Source organism: Rhineura floridana, chromosome 4 (assembly GCF_030035675.1).
Source record: "Rhineura floridana isolate rRhiFlo1 chromosome 4, rRhiFlo1.hap2, whole genome shotgun sequence".
In the NCBI taxonomy this organism is placed as follows: Eukaryota; Metazoa; Chordata; class Lepidosauria; order Squamata; family Rhineuridae; genus Rhineura; species Rhineura floridana.
Genome location: NC_084483.1, coordinates 133,706,721 through 133,730,164, shown reverse-complemented (window position 1 = coordinate 133,730,164; position 23,444 = coordinate 133,706,721). Strand labels below are relative to the sequence as shown.

Here is a 23,444-nt window from a genome sequence, read left to right as displayed (position 1 = left end):
GAAAGAATGGAGGAAGAGGTGACAAAGACGCATAGCAGGAGAAAGGACTCGAGTAGGTAAGAAAATGATGAGAGGGAGGGGCCTTACAACGACCACGAGAACCTAACATGGGCGGCGCGGGGTAGCCGTGTGAAAAATATCCAGCCAATAGAGGTACCCCTAATTGTCGTCAGCATTCGAAAAGACAGAGACTGGCCAATGAGAAGCGTTATCGAAAGCTGCCAGGTTTCCAAGCGGTTCAGAAGTTGAGCCCGCTGCGTGCAGAGACTTGTCTCCCGCGTCCGCCCGGGCAGACAGGACTCGGATAGGAGCGCCACCTGCCGGCAGTCTCCTCTACACCAGGCTCCTCCCCTCCCCATTTGCTCCGCCTTCTTTGGCTCGCTTCCTCGGTCTTCTTCTGTATTATGTCATCTGGAAGCAGACTGCCTAGCCAGATTGTAGTCCGCACGCTGTGAGACGGCGAGAACACCGCGCGAAGGAGAGGGAGTCGCCGTGCTAACGGAGCAAGGAGGCACGTCTTTGGCTTCGGAGTTGGCTGCAAGGCAGAGACCCTACAAGTAGACCTGACGGGGATCGGGCAGGAGGTAGAGGAGGAGGTGGCGGCTTCGCGCTCTTGTCTAGAAAGTCTCCCTTCCATCCGCTGCGCTTCTGTGCCTTGTTTGCTTCCGTGCGCCTCCCGCCGCTACCCCCAGTGGCTCAGTCTCTGCGGATCCCGTTGTTCTCCGAGAAAGTCTCCTGCAACGGAGCCAGGCGGATGCCGCCACAGCAAGAAGGAGAGACGGGATATATTAGTAAACCGCTGCCGGCAGGCTGCGAAGTGCCCCCGGTGCCGCCGCGCCGGGTCCGCAGCGGCCGGGCAGCGGCACTGGGGGCCGCCTTGGGGAGCCGCTGCAGGGCCGGAGCGGGTGGTGGCGCCAGCGGCGTCGGAGCCGAACCTCGCCGTAGCATCAAGTGTGTCCTGGTAGGAGACGGCGCGGTGGGCAAGACCAGCCTGGTGGTGAGCTACACCACCAATGGTTACCCCACGGAGTATATCCCCACCGCCTTTGACAATTTTTCAGGTAAGGGATCAGGAGCGAAAGCCGGTTCCTCCAGGGCTTTCGAGGAAGGGCTTCCCTTTGGGACAGGCCCTTGGGTCTCGAGAAGGGTAGATTGCAAAGCGCGCTCTCTCGTATCCGATCCAGCTGGGGAGGCTCCTTTCAGAGTCAGATCCCCACGTTGATTCTCTTGGAAGCTTTGTTGACTTTGAATCTTGGAACTCAAGCAGGGGCGTCTCCCTTCGTTGTGAAGTTCAGGACCGAGACTTGCATTTAAAAGGTGGATGCTGGTAGAAAGGAAGGGCCGTGACAGTGTTGGACCAAATATTATAGGAGAGGGGCTTCGTAAAGCTTCGGACCAAAGACCAGGGGACCAAATGGATCGCCTTCACCCTCTTGTCCTGAGAGGGGCGTCTTATATTTATTTATTTATTTATTTATTTAGTTGCATTTCTAAACCGCCCTGTAGCTGGCAGCTCCCAGGGCGGTGTACAACATGATAAAACCACAATATTTAAAATACAGCAAGTGTGTATTGCGCAAACAATATAAAACATTATATAAACAAAGTAAAAGAAAACTAGAAATAAAATAAATAAGGTTAAAAAGCATAAAATACATTAAAATGCCTGGGTGAAGAGGTGGGTTTTTACCTGGCGCCGGAAAGATGACAGGGAAGGCGCCAGGCATATCTCATCTGGGAGGGCATTCCATAATTCGGGGGCCACCACCAAAAAGGCCCTAGATCTTGTTACTGGTCTCCGGGCCTCTGTATGGGTTGGGACCCGGAGAAATACTGAAAGCAACTCCCAGAGCTGCGTAAAAAAGGAGGGAATGAACTCTTCCTTCTTTCCCATTATTGGACATAGCTAAAGGACCAAACTAAAGGGCCCTTGCATAGACCTAATTATTCATATTTAGTTGCATATAACATACCCAAGATTCCATAAAGGAAGCGACAGACCTGAACTTACAAGATCTGAACAGGGTGGTTCATGACAGATGCTCTTGGAGGTTGCTGATTCATAGTGTCGCCATAAGTCGTAATCGACTTGAAGGCACATAACAACAAAACAACAACATACCCAAGTTTGAAGGCAGTGCTGGACATGCTGCCCTTATTTTGGGAGATGCCTATTTTATGCAACGTCTCTTACAAAAGACTCGTACAAATCTTGACCTGGACTTTGAAACAGCAGAGCTGTAGGGTAACTGTAGCTCAGTGGTAGAGCATCTGCCTTGCATGCAGAAGCCGCCTAGTTCAGTTCCCAGCATCTCTAGGTAGTGCTAACAATGTCTCCTGTTGGAAACTCTGGAGAGCTGCTGCCAGTCAGTGTAGACAATACTGAGGTAGCTGGGCCAGTGGCATCCAGTGATCTGACTCAGTATAAGACAGCCTCCTATGTTCCTAATCCTGTGTATTTTTACTCTGAATTATGTCCCACTGTGTTCAGTGGGGCTTCCTCGTGTAAGTATGCATAAGACAGCAGCCATAATGTACTTTTTGTGTGCTTCCAGGTTTTGAAGCGTCCACCATATATTGCCATAATGTTTTCCATGCCATTTCCAACTTTGAGATCTAGGAACTTGATAGCAAATAAAACCAGGATCCTTATAATTCTTGCTAGCTCTTATGGGGGCAACCTATATTATCCATGGGACTTTCTGTGCCAGATATTTATCTTTCAAAGCAACATTCTTTTTATTACTGTGAGCTTGTGTTGGTTGGATTTATCCCTGGATCAGAAACTATGCTGAGTGTGCTGTGCCTGCTGATAATTCTTTTCCTTATTTTCCCCCAAAGTCACACTTTGCTATCATCTTGCAAATCCTCTTGGCTGCCCCATAATTCTTATCTCTTTAGTTGGTTTCAGAAGAGGGAAAAGTAAGCTCTTGTCCAATCTCCTCCACCTCCCCCATTTTCTATTAGTTTAAATCTCCATTGATTTTTTTTGGGGGGGGGGACAGTGTGGATAGATGGCTTTCTGCTGTTTGCCTTGTGAACTAATTAAATTGCTCCTGTCAATCTGCCCAATTTTTAATCAGATTTCTGGGTGTTAAGTGGGAAACTGCTGGGTTGTCATTCCTGTCTTAACTCCTTTTGGGACAAGAATTTTGGTGCCACTTCACATTTTGTAGAGCGGGGTCCATGCATTTCTGTGTTGACTGAACCTCTTTTACAACATTTGACAGACACTGGTGTGTCTGAAAACACAGGGTAAACACGCACCTGTGACTGGGAGTTTCAGTCATGTGTGGTGTGTGTGTGCATGTTCAGACATTCAAATGCCCTTCAAACATTACAGAAAATAAAGAGCTGTCCTGCTGTGGAAATGCAGGGGCTTAGTTTGCAGTTGTGTGTAACATGGCCTTGGCCTGACCTTTGGGGTGAGACATTTGGCCTTTCGAAGGACACCCTCCCTGTATGTTATACTAGCTTATACCTGTGCAGCCCAACCCTCTGCAGCACATATACTTGGAAGTAAGTTCCACAGAATGCAAAGGGAGCTAAAGCCTGGATCCTCAGACCAGGGACCCTGAATGAGTTATGACTGAATGCTGGACTCCATGGTACAGTTTTTGAGACTTTATGTGAGTCCAATCCAATCACTTCTTCCTGGAGTATGGTATCGCCGTGCAATAAACTGCAATCGCCTTTGCTTTGTAGCAAGATGTTGTTACTTTAAATACCTGAAGGGCACAATTTTTCCACAACATTGAAAATTGGTACAGCAAAGCCCAGTGACAAAAACAATACATTTTACAGCCCTTTCAGGGGGAAAGCTAAATCAAGCCAAACCCCAAAAAGAAAAAGCATCTTGTGCTTAAATAGGAAAGTGACCCTAACAATGGCCTCATGGGCAGCCAGTGATTACACGTGGTTATTTATCAAGCTTGTTCTTTTTGGGTGTGTGTGTTTGTGAAATGATAAATTCTCTAGTCAGAACTGAAAGGACTGCAAAAAGAAGAGCCGCTTCCTATAGGAAACCGTGTCAATATTTGCATTGTCTTCTCTGTGCTTTAAAGCAAGGCAGGCCGTAGATTCTCTTTTGTGCCAGGGCTTTGAAAGCACAAACGTGACAAGAAAAGCAAGTTGAAGAAGGGGGTGGGACTGCAAAACTGCCTGGGTGTTCTGGGACAGCGCTCTCCCTCCTTTGTGCCAGGAAGGTGTCTTTCCTTCAGTGATTTTGCTGCTTAGCCGGTTGGAATGTCATGAATTTAAAGAGCCCCACTCGTAAGACTAGGAGTTGGGGAGAGGGTGCTTTTGAGTCCCTTAGGCTGTTCAAAGGGGAACCGGTTCAAAGGTAAATGAGAAATGCGAGGAAAAGACACAATTCTTCATTAATGGACAAAGTTTTCATTGGTTCTCCGCTCCCTTTCCATTTCAGCTGTTGTGTCTGTAGATGGCCGACCAGTGAGGCTCCAGCTCTGTGACACAGCTGGCCAGGTCAGTAAAATGACTTACTTTATTTCAACAGCGGTCTAACCTGGAGGGCAGTTGGTGGGGGACGGGAGGAAAAGCTGAGACAGAAAATATTATTTGTGCTCCCTTTGAAAGGTTCCGCCTTCCTAAATTACCAGGAATCCTTTAAGCCTTTGTAAAGCGCTGCCCTATGGTGTATGGCGAAGATAAGGGACCTGTGGCCCTCCAGATGTTGTTGGACTCCAGTTCCCATCAAAGGTCAGGGATGATGGGTATTGTTGTTCAACATCATCTGGAGGCCCATAGGCTTCCCATCCCAGTGTATGGATTTGCAAGATTGGATGCTCCCCCAATTTTTCATTTGGTGCCTCTTCAAATGCAAAGATGTATCACTAAACACTAAAGTCAGGATCATTCAGAGCATGTATTCCCAATCTCTATGTATGGATGTGAAAGTTGGACAGTGAAAAAAGCAGATAAGAGAAAAATCAACTCATTTGAAATGTGGTGTTGGAGGAGAGCTTTGCGCATACCATGGACTGTGAAAAAGACAAATAATTGGGTGTTAGAACAAATTAAACCAGAACTGTCACTAGAAGCTAAAATGATGAAACTGAGGTTATCATACTTTGGACACATCATGAGAAGACAGGATTCACTAGAAAAGACAATAATGCTGGGGAAAACAGAATAGAGTAGAAAAAGGAAGGCCAAACAAGAGATGGATTGATTCCATAAAGGAAGTCATAGACCTGAACTTACAAGATCTAAACAAGGTAGTTCATGACAGATGCTCTTGGAGGTCGCTGATTCATAGGGTCGCCATAATTCATAATCGACTTGAAGGCACATAACAACAACAACAACAAACCTTCCTCTGGTCTTTTAGCATTGTTTCAACTTGCTTGTACAAATGATCTCCTAGCCTTGTTTTTGGAAGAAAAAAAGCCTCTGCCATGTGGTAGATTGTTATTGCCTTGGCAGTATATTTGGTGGTGGTGGTGAGGGCTTTGCTTTGCCAGTTCTTCTCAGACCACTTCTCAGGGTGACATGAGAAGCCTGGGAGTGTGCAGCAAGGGCCCATAGGCAGGTCCTCCCCCCACCTCTGGAGTATCCCAGGTTCCCAAGGCTTGATCGAGAGGGGCTCTAGTGTAGTCTTATCCCAGGTGGCTTCTCAGTTACCCTGAGGGCATGGGAAGCAGCAGCCCTGTAACAGCTCCCTTCTTGCCAGAGAAATATGAGTACCTGGCCTAAAGAGGAAGGTGTGGCTACTGTGGGAAGAGAAGGACTTCCTTTTATTTGCAGTTGTAGCCTCCTTCTGTTCCTGCAAAGGTGGGTGGTGGTGGGTTATCTGCATATGAAAGTAAGTACACATTTAGGGTGAAATTGGCATTAACCCACTACCTGACTTGAAACTAACAGATCAGGTTAAAAGATTGCCTATTACACACTGTGATGTGTGACACTGTTTTCTCTTTCCAAGTTGTCTGAGTGGATTCTACAGAGTGGTCACCTGTAATATAATGCATATGGAGACTTCCTATTTCTGCCTGGCTGATACTGGACAACCCATTAGTTAGCAATATATGGGCTATGGGCACGTAATGGTTATCTTCTCCATCTTGTTACAGAGGGCCTTTTGGAGCCACAATTCCTAATTTATTATTTATTTGTGACGTTCCTATCCCACTTTACCTCAAAAGAGGTCAAGATGATGTACATGGTTCTTCTCCCTCTAAGTTAAAACCTCTCCACTTTATCCTCACAACAACCCTGTGAGGTAGGTTAGGCTGAGAGACTGTGACTGGCCCAAAGTCCCCACCGAGCTTCATGACCGAGTAGGGATTTGAAACCTAGTTTCCCAGGTCCCAGTCCGACACTCTAACCACTACATCAGCTCTCATAATGTACATAATACTCTCTCATCCACTTGTAAACATAGGAAGTGCCTCATACTGTCTCAGACCATTGGTCAGTCTTGCTCAGTTTTGTCTACACTGACTACGGTTTTAGACAGGGAGTCTTTCTGAGCCCTACCTGGTGATTGAACCTGTGACCCTCTGCATGCGAGGCAGATACTCTACCACTGAGCTATGGCCCTTCCCCCATGACATCTTTGTTCTTGTGCCATTGTTTCCATGGTTTGTTAGCTGATGATAAAGAGATGTGAAAAGAGCCCTAGATTATCTAGGGGCTTTCTTTCATACTCCTAGCTCGGCTTAATCTTTGGATTTACTCCTTGATCATGCAAACTCATTCCAGTTTCAAGCAATGGCAATTACTACTTTTGGCTATGAGGACACGCAAACAAGCTCTAATTGTGCAAATATTTGTAACCACGGCTCTTGCAAGAGCATGCAGCTGCAGTGTGGTACAACATGTCTCAGTTCAAACTCTGCCTCCAACGCCAAGTGCCAAGAGTCTTTGGCTCTGGCTTTGCTTGGGGGGGGTTAGTCTGTGAAACAAGTGAGCTAATGAATCCTGCTTCCCTGCCTTGTAAACCTCTGCCTCCTTTTGCAAGCACCCCTGAAAAGAAGCATATTCAAGTGGAAGGGGGTTTGTAGTAAATTCTTTAGATGCTGTTTGAAGAACTGCACATCTATGTCCCTTCAAAAGATTTCCAAGTAAGATCCTCAGACCCCTTCCAAATTATGTGCACGTTACAGTTTGGCAACAAAGCACTGGCAGACTGTGTTTGCTCTTTGCACTCCTTAATTTAAGACCCTGAGAAACATGCTGCATTTTAATTGAAATGCCACCATGGTCACCATTGCTCCCCTATCTGTTTGGAAAGTCAGTGTTGCTGTATTTTTGTCTTGCTATCAGCATGAAGGCAATGTGTGGAGGGAAGGAATTGCCTTCATTTGCTTTTCTCACCTACAGCTCTTGAAGCCGCTTGGGCTAAGCTACAAGTTTTGTTAGCTACAGAGCTGTGTGTGTGTGTTTACGCAAATTGCCAGCATGGGCACCTGATCTGGATCCACATTCTTTCTTGCGGGGGTCCTGATCTGGCTCGGAACAGGGGGTCAAGAAATTTTAAAAAATTAGCCCACACTGGGGTCCTCATCTAGATCAGTCCCATTGGAAACTGGCATAAAAGATACACAAAACCCTGCATTTAAAAGCACGGCTACATAGGTAACATGGCTGATCACTGCATATGACTGCTTGGTGCTGCGTCAAGTTCTGCCTGGATTTAGTATGAAATCTCTCTTAACTGTGTCGATCATCTGAATTTCTCAGAGAGATCACGTATGCAGCTCTGCTTTGAACTCAGTGAGGTTCTTAGCTCCTGAAAATGTTCCTGAGCATATCCGAATTAAGCCTTGTTCTAATACCAGTTTTTAAAGGCTCACAGAAAAAGTCCCTTGTCTCTCCCCCCCCCCGTAGTTCCTTGTACTTAGTGCAGCCTGAGTTAATCCTCTTTAAACATAGGTGGGGATCTGTCAATGAGCTTAAGCAGAAGTACAGAAATCCAGTCTCTTAGTAGCTATTGGAGACCAAAAGCTGGCCGCTGACACGTGGGTTGCTGCAGAGTTCAAGAAGTGTGCTTCTCTGGTCCCTAGAAAATCGTGGTGTCTCAAGGTTTCTTTTGGGGAGGGGGGGAATCACTTCAAATTTAAACAAATCTAACTTTTTGCTGGCCAGTATATCAGATTTTATTTCAGCATTGTCTCATCCATCTGAGAACTGCCTTTCCCCTTTTACGACTGCATCACATTGGTAGTTCATAGTCATCTTTTGATTAGACAAGATCTGGAGATCATATTTTACATGACTCTTTCCCAGCTGCCAAAGCTCCAGGTGGCAATTTTCTTTTCCTTTGCTTAGGTTTGTATTATTCCATTTAATTCCCTTTGTGTTACATCAGTTCATGTGGCAATCCAATTCATCCTACATGAGTTCTCAGTCCTTCTGGTATTTGCAGTACCTCCTGAGTGTCATCTGCAAGTTTCATCAGCACGCTCCCACTTCCCTTCCAGGGTCACTAATTACAATATTTGAATGAAACAAACCCCAATAATAATCTCCAGGGAATACCACTAGGAAGGGATAAAAGCTGCGTTTTAGCAAAGCCCTTCCCTTGAACCAATTCAGTTTCCCATTTGTGCTCGTCAGTTGCTGCCTGATGCATGTCCTGCTTTATTGTATGCCCTTTTTCTATACGGCTGACCCATACGTCCTGCAGACTCACACTGACTCTTGGGTCTGTGCCTCTTCACAATGCAGGAGGCAGATCCTAAGACTGAATGATGTCCCATGTCAAAAACTCCTTTGCCTGTGGAAAGCTTGCTTGTCAGGGGATGAGCCGTTTAGCCTAGTGTTTGCCCTGCTTTGCTCTGATCTTCCAGGGTTCTCAATCATTGTGCGGGAAGCCTCCATGGATACAAAAGGTCTCTGCTGCAGAGGTTCTAATGTCTTTTTGGGGGGGGCTAAATATGTAGCTCCACTGTACTGATTTTTATTTTATATCCCGCCGTTTGCCCATCACTGGGACTCAGCAGCTTACAAAAATTAAAACAAATACAGTTACAAACATAAAAGTAAAACTTAAAGAAAATTATAATTAAAATGTAGTTAAAGTATTGATAGAATTAAAACCATTTAAAACATAGTGATTAAAAAACAATTTTTTAAAAAAAATCAGGGAAAAAGCACCCTATTTATAGCCCTTGCAGTCACTTCCCAAAAGCCTGTTGGAATAGAAGTTTTCACCTGCCGACGGAAGGACAACTAGGAAGGAGCTAGTCCAATCTCCCTAGGAAGGGAGTTCTAGAGCCTGGGGACAGCCACCGAGAATGCCCTCTCCCGTGTTCCCACCAGACATGCCTGTATGGGTGGCAGGACCGGGGGACGGGCCTCCCCCAACAATCTCTGAGCTTGAACAGGCTCATATGGGAAGACACGGTCCTTCAGATGTTGCCTCTTTGCCATTTTAATACCTGAATAGGGCTTGTGTTTATGCAGCGAGTGTCGGCTTACTACCTGGACAGGTTTTTTAAAATTATTCTGATATATTTATGAGTGGTGGTTTGGAATCAGATTTCCTCAGGAAATACTAGGTAGGAATTCCTAGGTAAATGGGGTGATTCCATAGCTGTTCAGTAGTTGGAATATCTCTCCCTCAACTTGAATTGTGGAACTTGAAAAGCACTCTTGCTTATGAACACACTGTCTCTCAGTATTCATGTTTCTTTTTTCCTTTTGCACAGGATGAATTTGACAAGCTCCGGCCACTGTGCTACACCAACACAGACATCTTTTTGCTGTGCTTCAGTGTTGTGAGCCCTTCCTCTTTCCAGAATGTGAATGAAAAGTGGGTTCCTGAAATCCGATGCCACTGCCCCAAAGCACCTATTATTCTCGTTGGGACACAGTCGGATCTCCGGGAGGATGTCAAAGTCCTCATTGAGCTGGACAAATGCAAAGAAAAGCCTGTGGCAGAGGAGGCTGCAAGGCTCTGTGCCGAGGAAATAAAAGCTGCCTCTTACATCGAGTGCTCCGCTTTGACTCAGAAAAACCTCAAAGAAGTCTTTGATGCAGCCATTGTTGCTGGCATTCAGTACTCTGATACGCAGCAACAGCCAAAGAAATCTAAAAGCAGGACTCCAGACAAAATGAAAAACCTCTCCAAATCCTGGTGGAAAAAGTACTGCTGTTTTGTATAGTAAATTTTGCAAGGCTTATTTAGTTGAATACTGAGAGCAGGTCAAAGCTATATTAGCTCAAAATCTCTCTATTCCAGAGTGAACGGACCAAATCCCACAATTATACATGCTGCTAAAAATCATCAATTTTCACTGGAGGAGGAGATGTGGGTTAAAAAAAACTTGAGATAGCTGTTTGACGTGTTGGGGGAGGGTTTTCATCAGGAGCAGTAGAGTTTCCTCTTGTCAAGGGACAACTTACCTCACACCTTTGTGAAACCAAAAGCTGCACAAAGGAATTGACTTTTTGCAGAAGTGGGAGGAGCCAGAACATGCCTCTGCTACAAAGCCTACATGGAGACAGTGAAGGACTAGAGGAGGACAGAGTTCTTCAGGTGGATATTAGAAGATGTGTGCCACTTAATGACACTTAGCTTTAAAAGCTGCTTCCAACCCCTAATCCCTGTTTTTGATCTTGTGGTCTTCAGAAGTGATAACATGCATTCCAGAAATATCCATAGTTTAATAAATTAGCAGAATCTGCACGTAAATCCTATATATTTTTCTTAAGATGATATGCCTACTTCACGCACAGTGTAGGGATGTCTTAATACATTGAGCTGCTTGCATAACTGCATCTTATCTGTAGATCCCTGACTTACAAATCACTTTTACATGGTGTAACATGCATGCTTGGCGAATTATATATATAAAAATATTTTGAATAGCAATGGGTTGCTTTTCTATTTACAGAGACCCTGTGACTGCTTTTTAATCAATTTATAAAGGATGTAATTTTTTCCCCTTAAAGGATACACAAAATATCTGTGAAACACCACACAAAATGTAACAGTCTGATGGTCTTAAGTCAAGTGATCATGTTTTCCACAAGATAATCTCAACTAATTACATTTATAGCTTTCGTCATATAGTTGGGTACCACACAATTATGTATCTTAGATAGGCCATCTTTCTGCATGATAGAATTCAATGCCTGTCAATATAAGGCAAGATGGGGTGTGAACAAGTTATCAGTGATAAGGACTAGGAAATCCATCCATTGATGTTAATGGTAATTTCTTCCAAGTAAATGTATCAGCCATATGAATTGGCCCTGACTGAAAATATGCCATATCTTTTCCTGCCAATTTTCATGTAGCAATTTAAATGTTTTTTAAAAGTGAAAAACACAGGCTACCAGTGGTCACAATTACCTGGACTACATCCTTTGTCCATGCTTTGTTATGGTCTTCCACATTTTGTTTTGAACAAAACAAACATTAGCTGACATGCAACATTTGGAGACTCAAATCCCTTTTGAGACAATTCAAAGAAATTTTAAATCTTCATAAGATGACCTTCCCTTGCAATAGATTAAACTGAGATGGGTCTGAAATGTTGTAGAATATTATCTGCTCCAATATCTACCTACAGGAATTCCTGTTCTAATTAAGTAATGCAACATTCTGAATTCTGAAGACTGGACCTATTTAGCAATCTGATCTTTGCAGAGTGAGTTCAAAAGTCTTATTGCCTCTTTTTCCATATTGCCTGTCCCCACCCACGCCACCTTTAAAGTAGCCTTCACATTTATTCCATTTTCATCTTATGTTTAAACTTTGGTCTAGTTCAGGCATGATGGTGAACAATGGTTTCCTTCTACATGAATGAGTCATAGTGAGCCTTGCATTCACATGTTCTCTCCTCCACTTTCATGTGCCAACATCCACTTTAGATTTTAAACTACTCACAGTTCCTTGTGAGTTTAAGTTTGGGGAACTGTGGTTGGATTAAAAACTAAAGCAGATGTTGGCACGTGAAAACGGAAAAGATGGAAATATGTGAATCCAAGGATAGCCGTGACTCTATGGTTAGTGAGAATAAGCCAGGATCAAACCATGGTTTCAGATCCTGGTTCATTCTCATTAACAATAGTTTAAACAAACCATCATTCTCCAAGTTTGGACATCACAGGAACTGTGGTTAACTTAAAAACTAAAGTGGATGCTTCCCGTTTCTTCCTGGCATGCACAAGAGGAAAGATGGAAGCACGTGAGTTCGAGGTTCTGTGGCTATTCATGTGGCAGGAAACCATGCTTTTCTGTTATGTCTGAACATAGTCCACATGTCTAGTCTTGAAGGAATTTCTCATATGCAAGCCCTGTGAATATAATCCATGATCCCACTGTCCTCTTGTGGAACCTCCATTTATTTCCATGGATCTTGTGAATGAGAAATGCCGGTGGCAAACCCTACAGTTGCTTAGAAATTAATACTAGCACCCAGGAATATTTTTTTCAGCTTTGACTGGGCTTTCTGCCTACAAATTTATCAATGCGTCTCTAAACCTGCTAGAATATGTTTCCTGTTTTAATGTTGATAGTAGCTTTAAACTGACCCACAACTCTCCTGCCCAATTAAGAGACCATTCTTGGGGCAGGGGCAGGGAGGGACAGTAGAGACTTTGACTTATCCAAAGTCCTTCTGGGTTCATGCCAGCAGGGCAAAAGTGACATTAAAGTGGTTCTTTCCATTCTTTTGTCCTTTCCAGGCATTTAAAAACAACAGGTAGAAGCTGTTCACTTCCCATTTATTCCAGTGGAAGAGAAACCATATACACCATGTCCAGGGCTTATGTATGTTTCCCTCTGTTTCAGTGGCATGTGAGGGAACCAAGAAGGTTATGGACCCTTCAGATCTATGCCTTCTCCTGATGCACCCCCAGCATGCCCCCTCTACTGACATTGGAGTTCTGATGTCAGTGAGGCAAGGGCCACAGAGGTTGCCACAGTGGTGGGAAGCTCTGAGTTCTCTCTCCTCCCCTGCCAAGGTCTTTTTCTGCCCTTGGAGTGCAGGGGGAGGGTCTGAAACATCCTTTGGCCCCTGGGACACCCTACCAGGAACCACAGGCTTGCAGGGCCCAATACAGGGCCTCATATTTATCATTAACGCATCACAGTAAGCCTTTCATTGTACAAATAACTGAATAATAAAAGTAGCCTACAGTGTGCAGTTTCTGATGGAAAATGAGAGGAGTCCTTTCACTTCTAGTGTCACAGAATCCTTATAGCTCCATTTGTTACACCTTTTGGTATCCTCCATATATATATATATATATATATATATAAAACCCGAAGGATATAATAAACAGGAAAAAGAGAAGAGACAAAAAAAGAGCAAGGATAATGAGGGGAAAGTCCGGTGTCAACCCAAAAAGTCTATTTTGTTCATGCTTGTTCCTAAAATGTGTTTAAAAACACATTTTTAATTTTGCAATACATGTGGCTTATGATACTTATCTGTGGTTACCTCCATTGATGCCAACTTGAAAAACATTAAATGATGCTTCAACCTTTGAAAGTGTTCTCCTTTCCTAGTGTAGTTAAACAGCGTGATATATTAGCAAAGGTCCCAAGCTACATGGGCTCCAGAAGAGCTGTGATTATATTGCCTAACTTTTCAGCTTTGAGTAAAATACAGCTGGAGGAGCCTCCCCCACTCCTAAAAAACTTGGATCTACAGGAGGTTAAAACAAACATGCGCCCTTTCTCTCTCTGCCATTTTCCCAAATCCCCTCTCCAGCTGTGGGGAAAACATAGTGGTACATGTACATATGAAGAACAAAAACGATTTGGCCTGAATCCTAAGATAAATGAACTTAAAGCAACTTTATGGCAGGAAAGTTTGCTATCCCTTCCTCCCCCTGCAGCTGTGGCCTCTGAAAAGCCTTTTGCAGGGAGGATAACTCCTGAGCAATATGGTCTGGGGCTTGGAAAAGGAAAGGATGGGAAGCTACATTTCTTAGGACCCAAGCCCAATTTTGGGTCCTTCCCCCATTCCCCAGTGTTGACCTGCACCCCATCCCACATCATTTAGGAGCACCTTTCCAGGAAGCCTTTTTGTAATGTAGGAGTCTGCTGGAGATAGGGAGGGTTGTGAAACTTCCTTTCGGTGAACTTCCTTAGGGAAACTTCCATGACTAATAACAGATTCCTATCCCTAAATGCATATGCAGCAGTTTTACCATTACAAATATTTGAAAATAGATATATAAAACCCAATAATCAGAGCTTAAAAAAATAAATAGATACTAGAATATACCCCAAACCCGTGATCAAGTTGTGCCTTTTCCTAACAGCCTCATTAGGCAGAGGTTCTGGTTCTGCAAAACCCGTAATAAAACTGGTTACAACGTTGCTCCGGAAAGCCAGTGTGGTATAGTGGTTAAGGTGTTGGACTATGACCTGAGAGAACAGGGTTCGAATCCCCACATAGCCATGAAGCTCACTAGGTGACCTTGAGCCAGTCACTGCCTCTCAGCCTCAGAGGAAGGCAATGGTAAACCACCTCTGAATACCGCTTACCATGAAAACCCTATTCATGGGGTCGCCATAAGTCAGGATCAACTTAAAGGCAGTCCATTTCCATTTTTCACAATGTTGCTCCTGAATTAAATGTAGAACTAGAGTTACATCCAACTAAGTCATATTTGGGGTGGACTTTCTGAAATCAATGGATGTAATTCCACTGGGTCTCCTCTGAGTCAGAGTTAGTTGGATAGACCCTGATTCTGAAATGTATGGGACTTAAGGTGTTATGATACATAAATACGCACATATCAACTGCTGAACACTTCAAAATGTGGTGGAAACCTTTACTGGAGAAAAATGAGCCTGATTCAATAAAAATATGTTGGTTCCTGCAGTGCCACAGCCTGGAAAATAGGTTTCCATTGCACAGAAACACTATACTGTATCTGTTAACTTGGTTGCATTTAGTCAACAATAAATGCCTAATGCTGAAAAGTTAACATCTGGTTTTCTGAATTCATATGTAAAGTGCTTTGGCATTCTCTGTAGATGTATGGGTACTAACCTGAATGTAAGGACCAGTATCCCCACCACCACCTCTTTATTGCTCCTTGATAAAATGGGAATAAAAGATGGACAGTTACATTTTTATCATGAGCTGAAAAGGAGTACAAGGCTTACTGGAAAGGGGTTGGAACCTTTCCCTATCCACTCTTGGGAACCGCAAAGACCAGATAGTAAAGGGTACATTCCATGCAGCAAACAGTTTCATAGGCCTAGATGAGCACTGCTTTAAAAAATAACAATAGTCCATTGCAACTATTTTATAAAAAACAAAACAAAATGTGATAACTTGTAATAAGGCGTTTATGAATTAAGTGATTGTATAATGTTGCAGATATTGGTATGCTGCAAATTATGCAGTGTATTTTCTAGACTTTGAGGGAATTTTCCTTTTAAAAAATTGCCAGCGATTTGCAAGTTTGAGTACGAAGTATCTCCTTAGTCTATAATATGATGTGTTTTATGAGATTGTGTTTTCAGAAATGTAGCCTATAGTTAAACACGGAAGTTTTCTATGGGAACATTAGGTATTTTCGTCAAGAAAATAAATCCTGATCTCTGTTTGGTCTGTCTGTTTTTCAGATAGCTGGTCTCCCTACTTTACCCCACCCCAAAAGAAGTCTAGTGATTTTCTACTTACATAATCCTCAGCCAGCATGTCCTGAGGAGTGCATTTCATGGGCTGCTGTCAGTTTCCTCTGCTTCAAGTCCTAAAATAGGTCTGTGCAGATTATACTGCTTGCTGTAGAGTGTAACAATACAGGAAGGGCATATTTCCCTTCAAAAATGGGGTTCTGGGAACCTGTCTACTTTCAAAGAGACTTCCTCTGTCCCCAGTTCCAGAGCTGGTATGGTCCAGGTTATTATTTATTTAATGTACGCATGCATGTGCATGCTATATGCATTTATAGACCAGCCTTTATCATGCAGTCTCAAGGTGGGTTACATATAACTTAAAACAAGGGAGCAATCCAACTCCCTTCCACCAGGCTGGGATGAGTCGGATGCTGCGGATTCCCGGCAGTGCCAGGAGGCTCTTGGCTATGCTGGGCTTCACTGACAGCAGCCCTCTGGCCAGCCCAGCAGACCGAGGCAGTTGGCTAAAGGCCCGCAAATGGGGCATTCTGGAAGCATGGCGGGGGAAGAGCCACGGGGGGGACTTAACAGGAGATCCTTCTGGTGTTCAGGCCCCTCCCATGTGTCCTGAACCCCCTTTGAAAAATTTAAAATCCCATTTAGGCCTCCAGAGAGTGCTTACTCCCCAGGAAGCCTTTTGGCTGGAGCCAGCGCTTTCTGGCCAGCTTGTGTATGTGGCTCCCGACAGAGCCGGTGGCTCCTAAACAGGAGGAGGATCCCAGGGAGCTCCTCTGCCAGTCCCCCCTCCACCGACTGCCCAGCAGTTGGATTGTTCCCTAAGCCACATAATATGTAACAATACTAAACCATTGATCAGACTGTATCAAACAGCAAGTAAAACATACAGCAACATCCTGCACCCCCAAAGACCTGTGCAAAAAGGTGTGCCATGCATGGCTCATGGCCTAGATCTGAAACATATACAATGATGAGACTAGGCATACCTCAGAGGGCAGTGCATTCCACAACCTGGGGGCAACCAGAGAGAAGGCCCTGTCATGCATTCCTGCCCTGTGTACTTCAAAGGCCAGCACCTGATCCTCAAGTAGCAAGGCTGGATCAAAGATTTCTCCTGGTGAGAGAACAGAGAACCTTGTCAAGAACAGGCCATCTGCTTCCTTACCAGACCTGAGAACCCACAACATACTGTACCCCCATCGTGACTGAATTCAATTTCAATTTATTGGTCTACATCTAGTCCATCACCATCTCCAGGCAATGGCCCAGCACCTGACCCATATGGCACAGACAGTTAGAGCTGCATGTCATCAGCATATTGACGAAATATCATACCAAACCCCTAATGACAATATTCAACAGTTTCATATAGATCAGAGTTTTTAACCTGTGGTCCATGAACCCCAAGATGGGCTTCAGGGAGTCCATGAATAGGGTGCGAAAGTGCAATACAATATTTATTTATTTATTTATTTATTTATGGCAGTCCATAGCATCCTTCTGATTCTCAAAAGGGGCTGTGACCCAAAAAAGCTTAAGAACCACAAATATAGATGTTACCTTCTCAAAATGGCCCTGAAGTAGGAGTGAAACCAAGCAGTTCTCCCAATATTCCCAGTCTGTAGAGCTGTCCAGGAGCACTGTGATCAATGGTATCAAAAGTTGCTGAGAGGCCAAGGAGAATCAACAGAATTGCCTTTCTTCTGTTTCTCTCCAAATTAAGGTCATCAGTCAAGGTGACCAAGATTGTTTTGCTGTCGTACCTGGGACTGACTCCAGATTCAGAAAGAACCAGATAATCTACTTCTTCCACCTACCACCACCCTCTTGAGCACCTTGCCCAAGAAGAGAATAATAGTGACTTGGTGATAGTATGTCAACACTTCTGGGTTCAGGTAGGTCTTCTTAAGGATAGGGCACACCACCACCTCTTTAAAGGTACCTTCCCCTCTCACAATGAGGCATTTGCCACTTCCTGAGCCCACCCAGTTAACCCCTTTTGGCTCATTTGTTTACACCATTATAGGAAAGGGTTCAAGAGAAAAAGTGGTGGGCTGAATCCCAGCAAACAACATCATTGGGCTGAAACAATTGAAACTGATCAAAGTTCACAAGAACAGACAATTCTCTGGACTGATTTGATTGGGTATAAGGTATCATTTCAAGCCTTCTTTAAAAAGCAAAAATCCGATTTGAAGTCAGCCAGTCTGTTTCCCAGGGAATTTATGGCAATTGATGTCTTGGGAACTGAAGACTCCCACAATTTTTTTGAAGCTTGAACCTAGAGCTTCAGTGTGTCACAGAAGAGGACTGTTGTGGCTGGGACTGCTCACCCCTAGCTTAGATTTTGGCTGCTCTTCTAGCCAGATCTTTTTGCCCACTGTCTCTTGCAATTAACAGTCAAGTACGGATGTTAACCAGGAACTGTTTTCCATGCTTCTCTCTGTCAAGGGACTGTGTTGGAACAATCCCGATAAACCTTTGCTTTTAAATGATTTAGCTGTTGCAATTTAGTCCCCTTTCCAGGGTTCACGTGTGTGTATATACAGGAGTGCCAACAGGATTTTCTGGGGAAAATATACAATATGTGGACTGGGCCCCTGCTGCAGTCACTAAAGATTTTCTCCATGCCATGCATAATTTTATACACTTCTGTCATGTTGCCCCTTATGCACCTTTTCTTTAACCTACAAATCCCCAAATGTTGCACCCTTTCCTTAAAGGGGAGATGCTCCATCCCCTTTTTCATTTTGATTGCCCTTTTCTGAACCTCTTTGAACAACAACAAACATTTAAGTGTTTATAGCAGCAGCACTGACCCACCACCAAGAACTCCTATATCCCCCCCCATGGAATCATTTCTCTCCACTCCGCCATACCACCACTCCATGCTGTAAAAACAACAGCAACAAAACAACTGGGGCAACTTGATATGTATCAAAAATTAGTATCTGTAACTGCATAATTTGCAATATAGTACAGGCAAAAAAGAGGTGAAGAGACACTAAAAATAGAACACACACAAAGCCAGGAAAGCGTGCTTCTCACCCTCCATTCTTTGATTGCTACATTACACTCCTGATTTTTTACAAGAAACAAAAGCCAGTTTGCCAGCCTTGAAAAAAGTACTCTGAACATGTACAGTTTCACATGTTAAACTCACTTAACTCATCACTGTTTGGCTCCCTTCCTTCCTTGGGCCAGCCATCAACTCTCAGTCAAACCTACCTGACACGGCTGTTGTGAAGATATAGCAGTAGGTATAAAATGACTGCAAAGGGGGACTTAATGCTTGTATTATAGGCATCTAATTTTGCTTCCTTTAAACAAAGTGATGCATCTTCACAAAGGAACATGTTTTGTTCTCCACATTCCCCGCCCTGCCCACATTAACACTCCCACAGATCTTGCTTCCCCATTAGGCTTGCAGGGGAGACTTCCAAGCCATGCCAAGTACTCTTGGATGAAACAGATTATCTTGACCCATTCCAGTCTGGGTTCAGGCCTGGTAATGGGACTGAATTGGCCTTGGCATGGGGGTTTCTGAGGGAGGAGGAAAAGTCAGTGAAAACTGTAGTTCCATGCAAAGATGGTGCCTCCATGGCCCATGCAATTTTGAGAAACTCCCCCTCTCCTGTATCCCCTTTTAGATTATTCAGGAGCCCTGCACCTTCTGGGAAGGCCTTTCAGGATATGCAGATGGCTGCAGCAGGGAGGAAGGGTGACAATTTCTCCACTCCTGAACCTCCATTCACTTACCTTAGGTCCTAAACTGTGTGTGTGTGGTGAGAGAGAGAACCTGTGACCCTCAGAAGTTGTTGGGCCACAAGACCCATCATTCCTGATCATTGGCCATGCTGGCTGTGACTGATGGAAGTTGTTGGCAAACACTTGTTGATGTGTTTGTTCAAACAATTTAACAAGAAAAAGAAAAGATTCTAAAAACAGTTAAGAACATTCTCAAACACAGTTAAACTTTTAAAAATTCAAAATTTGGACTCCAAGAGCATCTGTAACCACAGGTTCCCCATCCCTGTCCTAAAACCTTATTTTTACTAAGTTCTCATTATATTTGGAGAAATCCAAGCAGTTTTTAATCTCGATTTAGGGAGGCTCGCTATTTCCTACACTTTTCTTGAATGTGATGGAAAGAGAAGACCTCTGGAAGGCACACTGTTTAGCTTGGCAACTTGTCCAGTGAAAATATGAATAAGCGGATGTCTGAAGTGTCAGCAGCTTTAATTTCCCACAGGTACCTGCTGCTGAATTACATTGAAAACGGCTTACATCTTATGAGTGGTTCAGTTTAACTCACACACAATCTGAAACTTTTATGTCTTTGAAAATGCAATCAGCTCTTGCTTTGTTCCCTCTAGGATGTTATGCTATCTTGCTGAACAGGAGGCCCACAATCCTGTTTACCGATTAACTTTCAGCAAATCCTGTGTTCATCCAAGGGCTAAGAATATAATTTTGCCAACATTTCGTTTGCAAAATGCAAGCACCACTTGGATAAACATAAGTGTTGGACAAAGTTTCTATAACTAATGTCTGTTTGGTGCTCTGTAAGCTGCTGCACACTCACACATCTGGACAGCACCAAGTATGGATTAGTGAGGTCTGACTGTCTTCTGCCCTGTGGTAACTTTGTCCATGTGCATGGTGGTGTGATCAAAAGGCCTTTTCAGCCGCTGTGTCTGAAATATTGGGTGATGGGGGAGCTGAGGCTGATAAGAATGTATTGAAGTAAGTCCATTGTAAATAAGGTTTCCCAGGAACACTAAAGCCTTTGTCATTTTCTGATGGATGAATGAACATTCCTGAGGGGGAATTTTCTATTAAAACCACGTGCTTGGAAAAGTTGTAAATAGGAGGAAGGGAGAGATATGTCAAAGTTGTGATTTACAGGAGTGATGGCTCGGCCACATGTTGACTTTTTGGTGGCCACCTCAAAATGGACATCCACTGAGAACTTGTTCTTATGAAAGAATTAAATGTATGCCAAGCTACCCCTCTCCCTTCCACACCAAGCCTCTGGTAAGCTCAGTATTTAAGCCAGGGAGGGGGAAGACATGACCCTCCAGATATTGTTGAACTCCAACTCTGAGAACCTCAGCCGCCATGGCCAATAGTCAAGGATGATGGCAGCTGGAGCCCAGCGACATTGGAAGGGCCACAGGTTCTCCATCCCTGATTGATTATTTACTTATTTATGAAAGAAAAATGCCCTTCAACAATATCCAGCGTTAATTGCCTGCCAAAAGTCACCCCAGGGTAAGAAAATAACCATTTTGTGAAGGATCTCTGAACTGGAATGTGTATGCTTTCATGGTCACACAGTAAGATTGTCATGTTGAAATGAGAACAGCCCTTCTGGATAAGGCTGGCTGGTGCCCACTGAGAGTGGTAGGACACAAGGAGACCAATAGTAAGTGCTGCCAGAGCCCATGACTTTTGTACCCATTCTTCTTCCTGCTGAATTGTACAAGGACAATGCTGAAGCAAAGGAGGAGGAAGCCAACAGGAAGCACCACCTGTTGAATCTGGATGTCAGTAAGCAGTTGGGATCTGGCAGAGGGTAGAATGAGGTTGGTGGGGCAGTGTACCATTTGCCTTAATGGAACAACTTCCACTAGCTAAAGGTCCATCTAGCCTGGGAGCTTCCTACCCTAGGAAAGACTATTAGATGGGGATTGAATATGCAAAATGTCTACCAAAGTTGTTAGCTCTCAAAAAGGCTTGCCAATTTTATAGGGTTGGGGGATTGATTTGGATGGTGCCTTTGGATTCACTCCAAGCCTGTAATTCTGTATTTGTAAGGTTGGAACTTGTGGCAGAAGAAATAACTAAATTGGTCAAGCCTGTTCCTTTCTTAAGGTAATGGTTGTGGCCAAGTCTGTTAAGCATCCTATCAGCATGACTAAAGAGCTGGCCATGTTGCCATTGAAACGACTAGCTGGTGATGCTCTTTCAGGAGAGAGTAGGCCTCCCTCACCTCACCTGGCTGAAAGTCATCTTGTAGGTAGAAGAACAATAGCCCAAGAGCTAGCCTTGGCTAGTCTGATCTGGAGCTGGGGCATGGGAAGAGACAGAGGTTTGACTTGCTCTCTGTGCTGAATCCAAAGCCTTGGGAAGCCTCCCTGGAAACCTAATGGGGAAGCAGGATCTGCTGAAGCTGGAAAGACACAGAGTGGCTTGCCTTGCTCTCCGTGCTGAACCCTAAGCTATGGCTTGGAAGTCTCCCCTACAAGCCTAATGGAGAAACAAGATCTGTGGGAGTGTTAATCCTGAGAACCTCTCCATCTTATGCTCAGGTTGTATATGTGTATAAATAAACCATATATCTAAAGACACCAGTCTCCAGTGACCTTCATTCCAAGGCACGTGAACCCTGGGTATGTGCTAGAACCCCTGAAGTCTCTCACTGCTCAGAAATTAGGGTGTGTTAAAAGCCAAGCTGACCTGGGGCTATATGAATGTTATGGGGAAGGGCCGTAGCTCAGTGGTAGAGCATCTGCCTTGCATGCAGTAGGTCCCAGGTTCAATTCTTGGCATCTCCAGGTAGGGCTGAGGGAGATTCCTTTCTGAAATGTTAGAGAGCCACTGCCAATCAGTGTGGACATTACTGAACTAGATAGACCAATGGTCTGAGTTGTATAAAACAGATTCCTATATTCCTATTCCCTTTGTGGGCTGAAATGGAAAAATGGGGTATAATTTTGCAAAGCTTAAATGGCTGTCTGGATGCAATTCTTAACCACCAACAGAGGGACTCTTTTGGTCTAAATGCCAGTATCTTAGTTCAGCTTCTGCCAATTTCTTTACAGGTGTTGAAGTTGGGAGAGTGACTCTAGGTAATGTTTTGTGTGTGGAAACCAGGAAGAGAGGGGGGAAAGAGAAAGAGATCTTGTCATGTCAACAACTCTCAACCAACAAAATGCAAAAGTAATATTGGTAATACTGATGAAAATGTCACAATGTCATGAACAAGTTTCTGCTTTCTTCAGCTTGCTGGTGACTTTTTGACATATTGGTTAATCCTAATAAAGGCATTTCCATACTGAGGCTTACCCCACCCCACCCTAAAAGAGCTCTCTGGGCAGTTTACAACAATTAAAAACATTAAAAACAAATATACAAATTTAAAAACACATTTTTAAAAAGCAATTTAAAAACACATGATAAAATGCCTGGAAAAAGAGGAAAGTCTTGACCTGGCGCCAAAAAGATAACAGGTTTGGCGCCAGGTGCACCGCATCATGAAAATCATTCCATAATTTGGGGGTCACCATTGAGAAGGCTCTCTCCCTTGTTGCCAGACTCCCAGCATCCCTCCGAGTAGGCACCCGGAGAAGGGCCTTTGACATTGAACATAGTGTACAGGTGGGTTCGTGTCGGGAGAGGTGTTCCATCAGGTATTGTGGTCCTAAGCCATGTAAGGCTTTATAGGTTAAAACCAGCACCCTGAATTGAGCTTGGAAACATACAGGCAGCCAATGCAAGCGGGCCAGAATAGGTTTTATATGTTCAAACCGTCTGGTCCCTGTTACCAATCTGGCCGCTGCATTTTGCACAAGCTGCAGTTTCCAAACCGTCTTCAAAGGCAGCCCCACATTGCAGTAATCTAACTTGGAGGTTACCAGAGCATGGACAACTGAAGCCAGGTTATCCCTGTCCAGATAGGGGCATAGCTGGGCCACCAATCGAAGTTGGTAGAAAGCACTCCGTGCCACTGAGGCTACCTGAGCCTCAAGTGACACAGATAGTCCTAGGAGAACCCCTAAGCTACGGACCTGCTCCTTCAGGGGGAGTGCAACCCCATCCAGGACAGGTTGGACATCCACCATCCGGTTAGAAGAACCACACA

The 23,444-nt window shown here is 44.2% G+C and overlaps 1 protein-coding gene across 1 annotated transcript; it reads left to right on the top strand.

The window, feature by feature from the left end:
- Positions 1 to 209: 209 nt before the first annotated feature.
- Positions 210 to 10,840, top strand: RHOU (ras homolog family member U). The gene is made up of 3 exons (XM_061624486.1): positions 210 to 1,061; positions 4,427 to 4,485; positions 9,675 to 10,840. The coding sequence occupies exons 1-3, from the start codon at positions 755 to 757 to the stop codon at positions 10,128 to 10,130; spliced, it is 822 nt and encodes a 273-aa protein (XP_061480470.1). The 5' UTR covers positions 210 to 754; the 3' UTR covers positions 10,131 to 10,840.
- Positions 10,841 to 23,444: the final 12,604 nt, after the last annotated feature.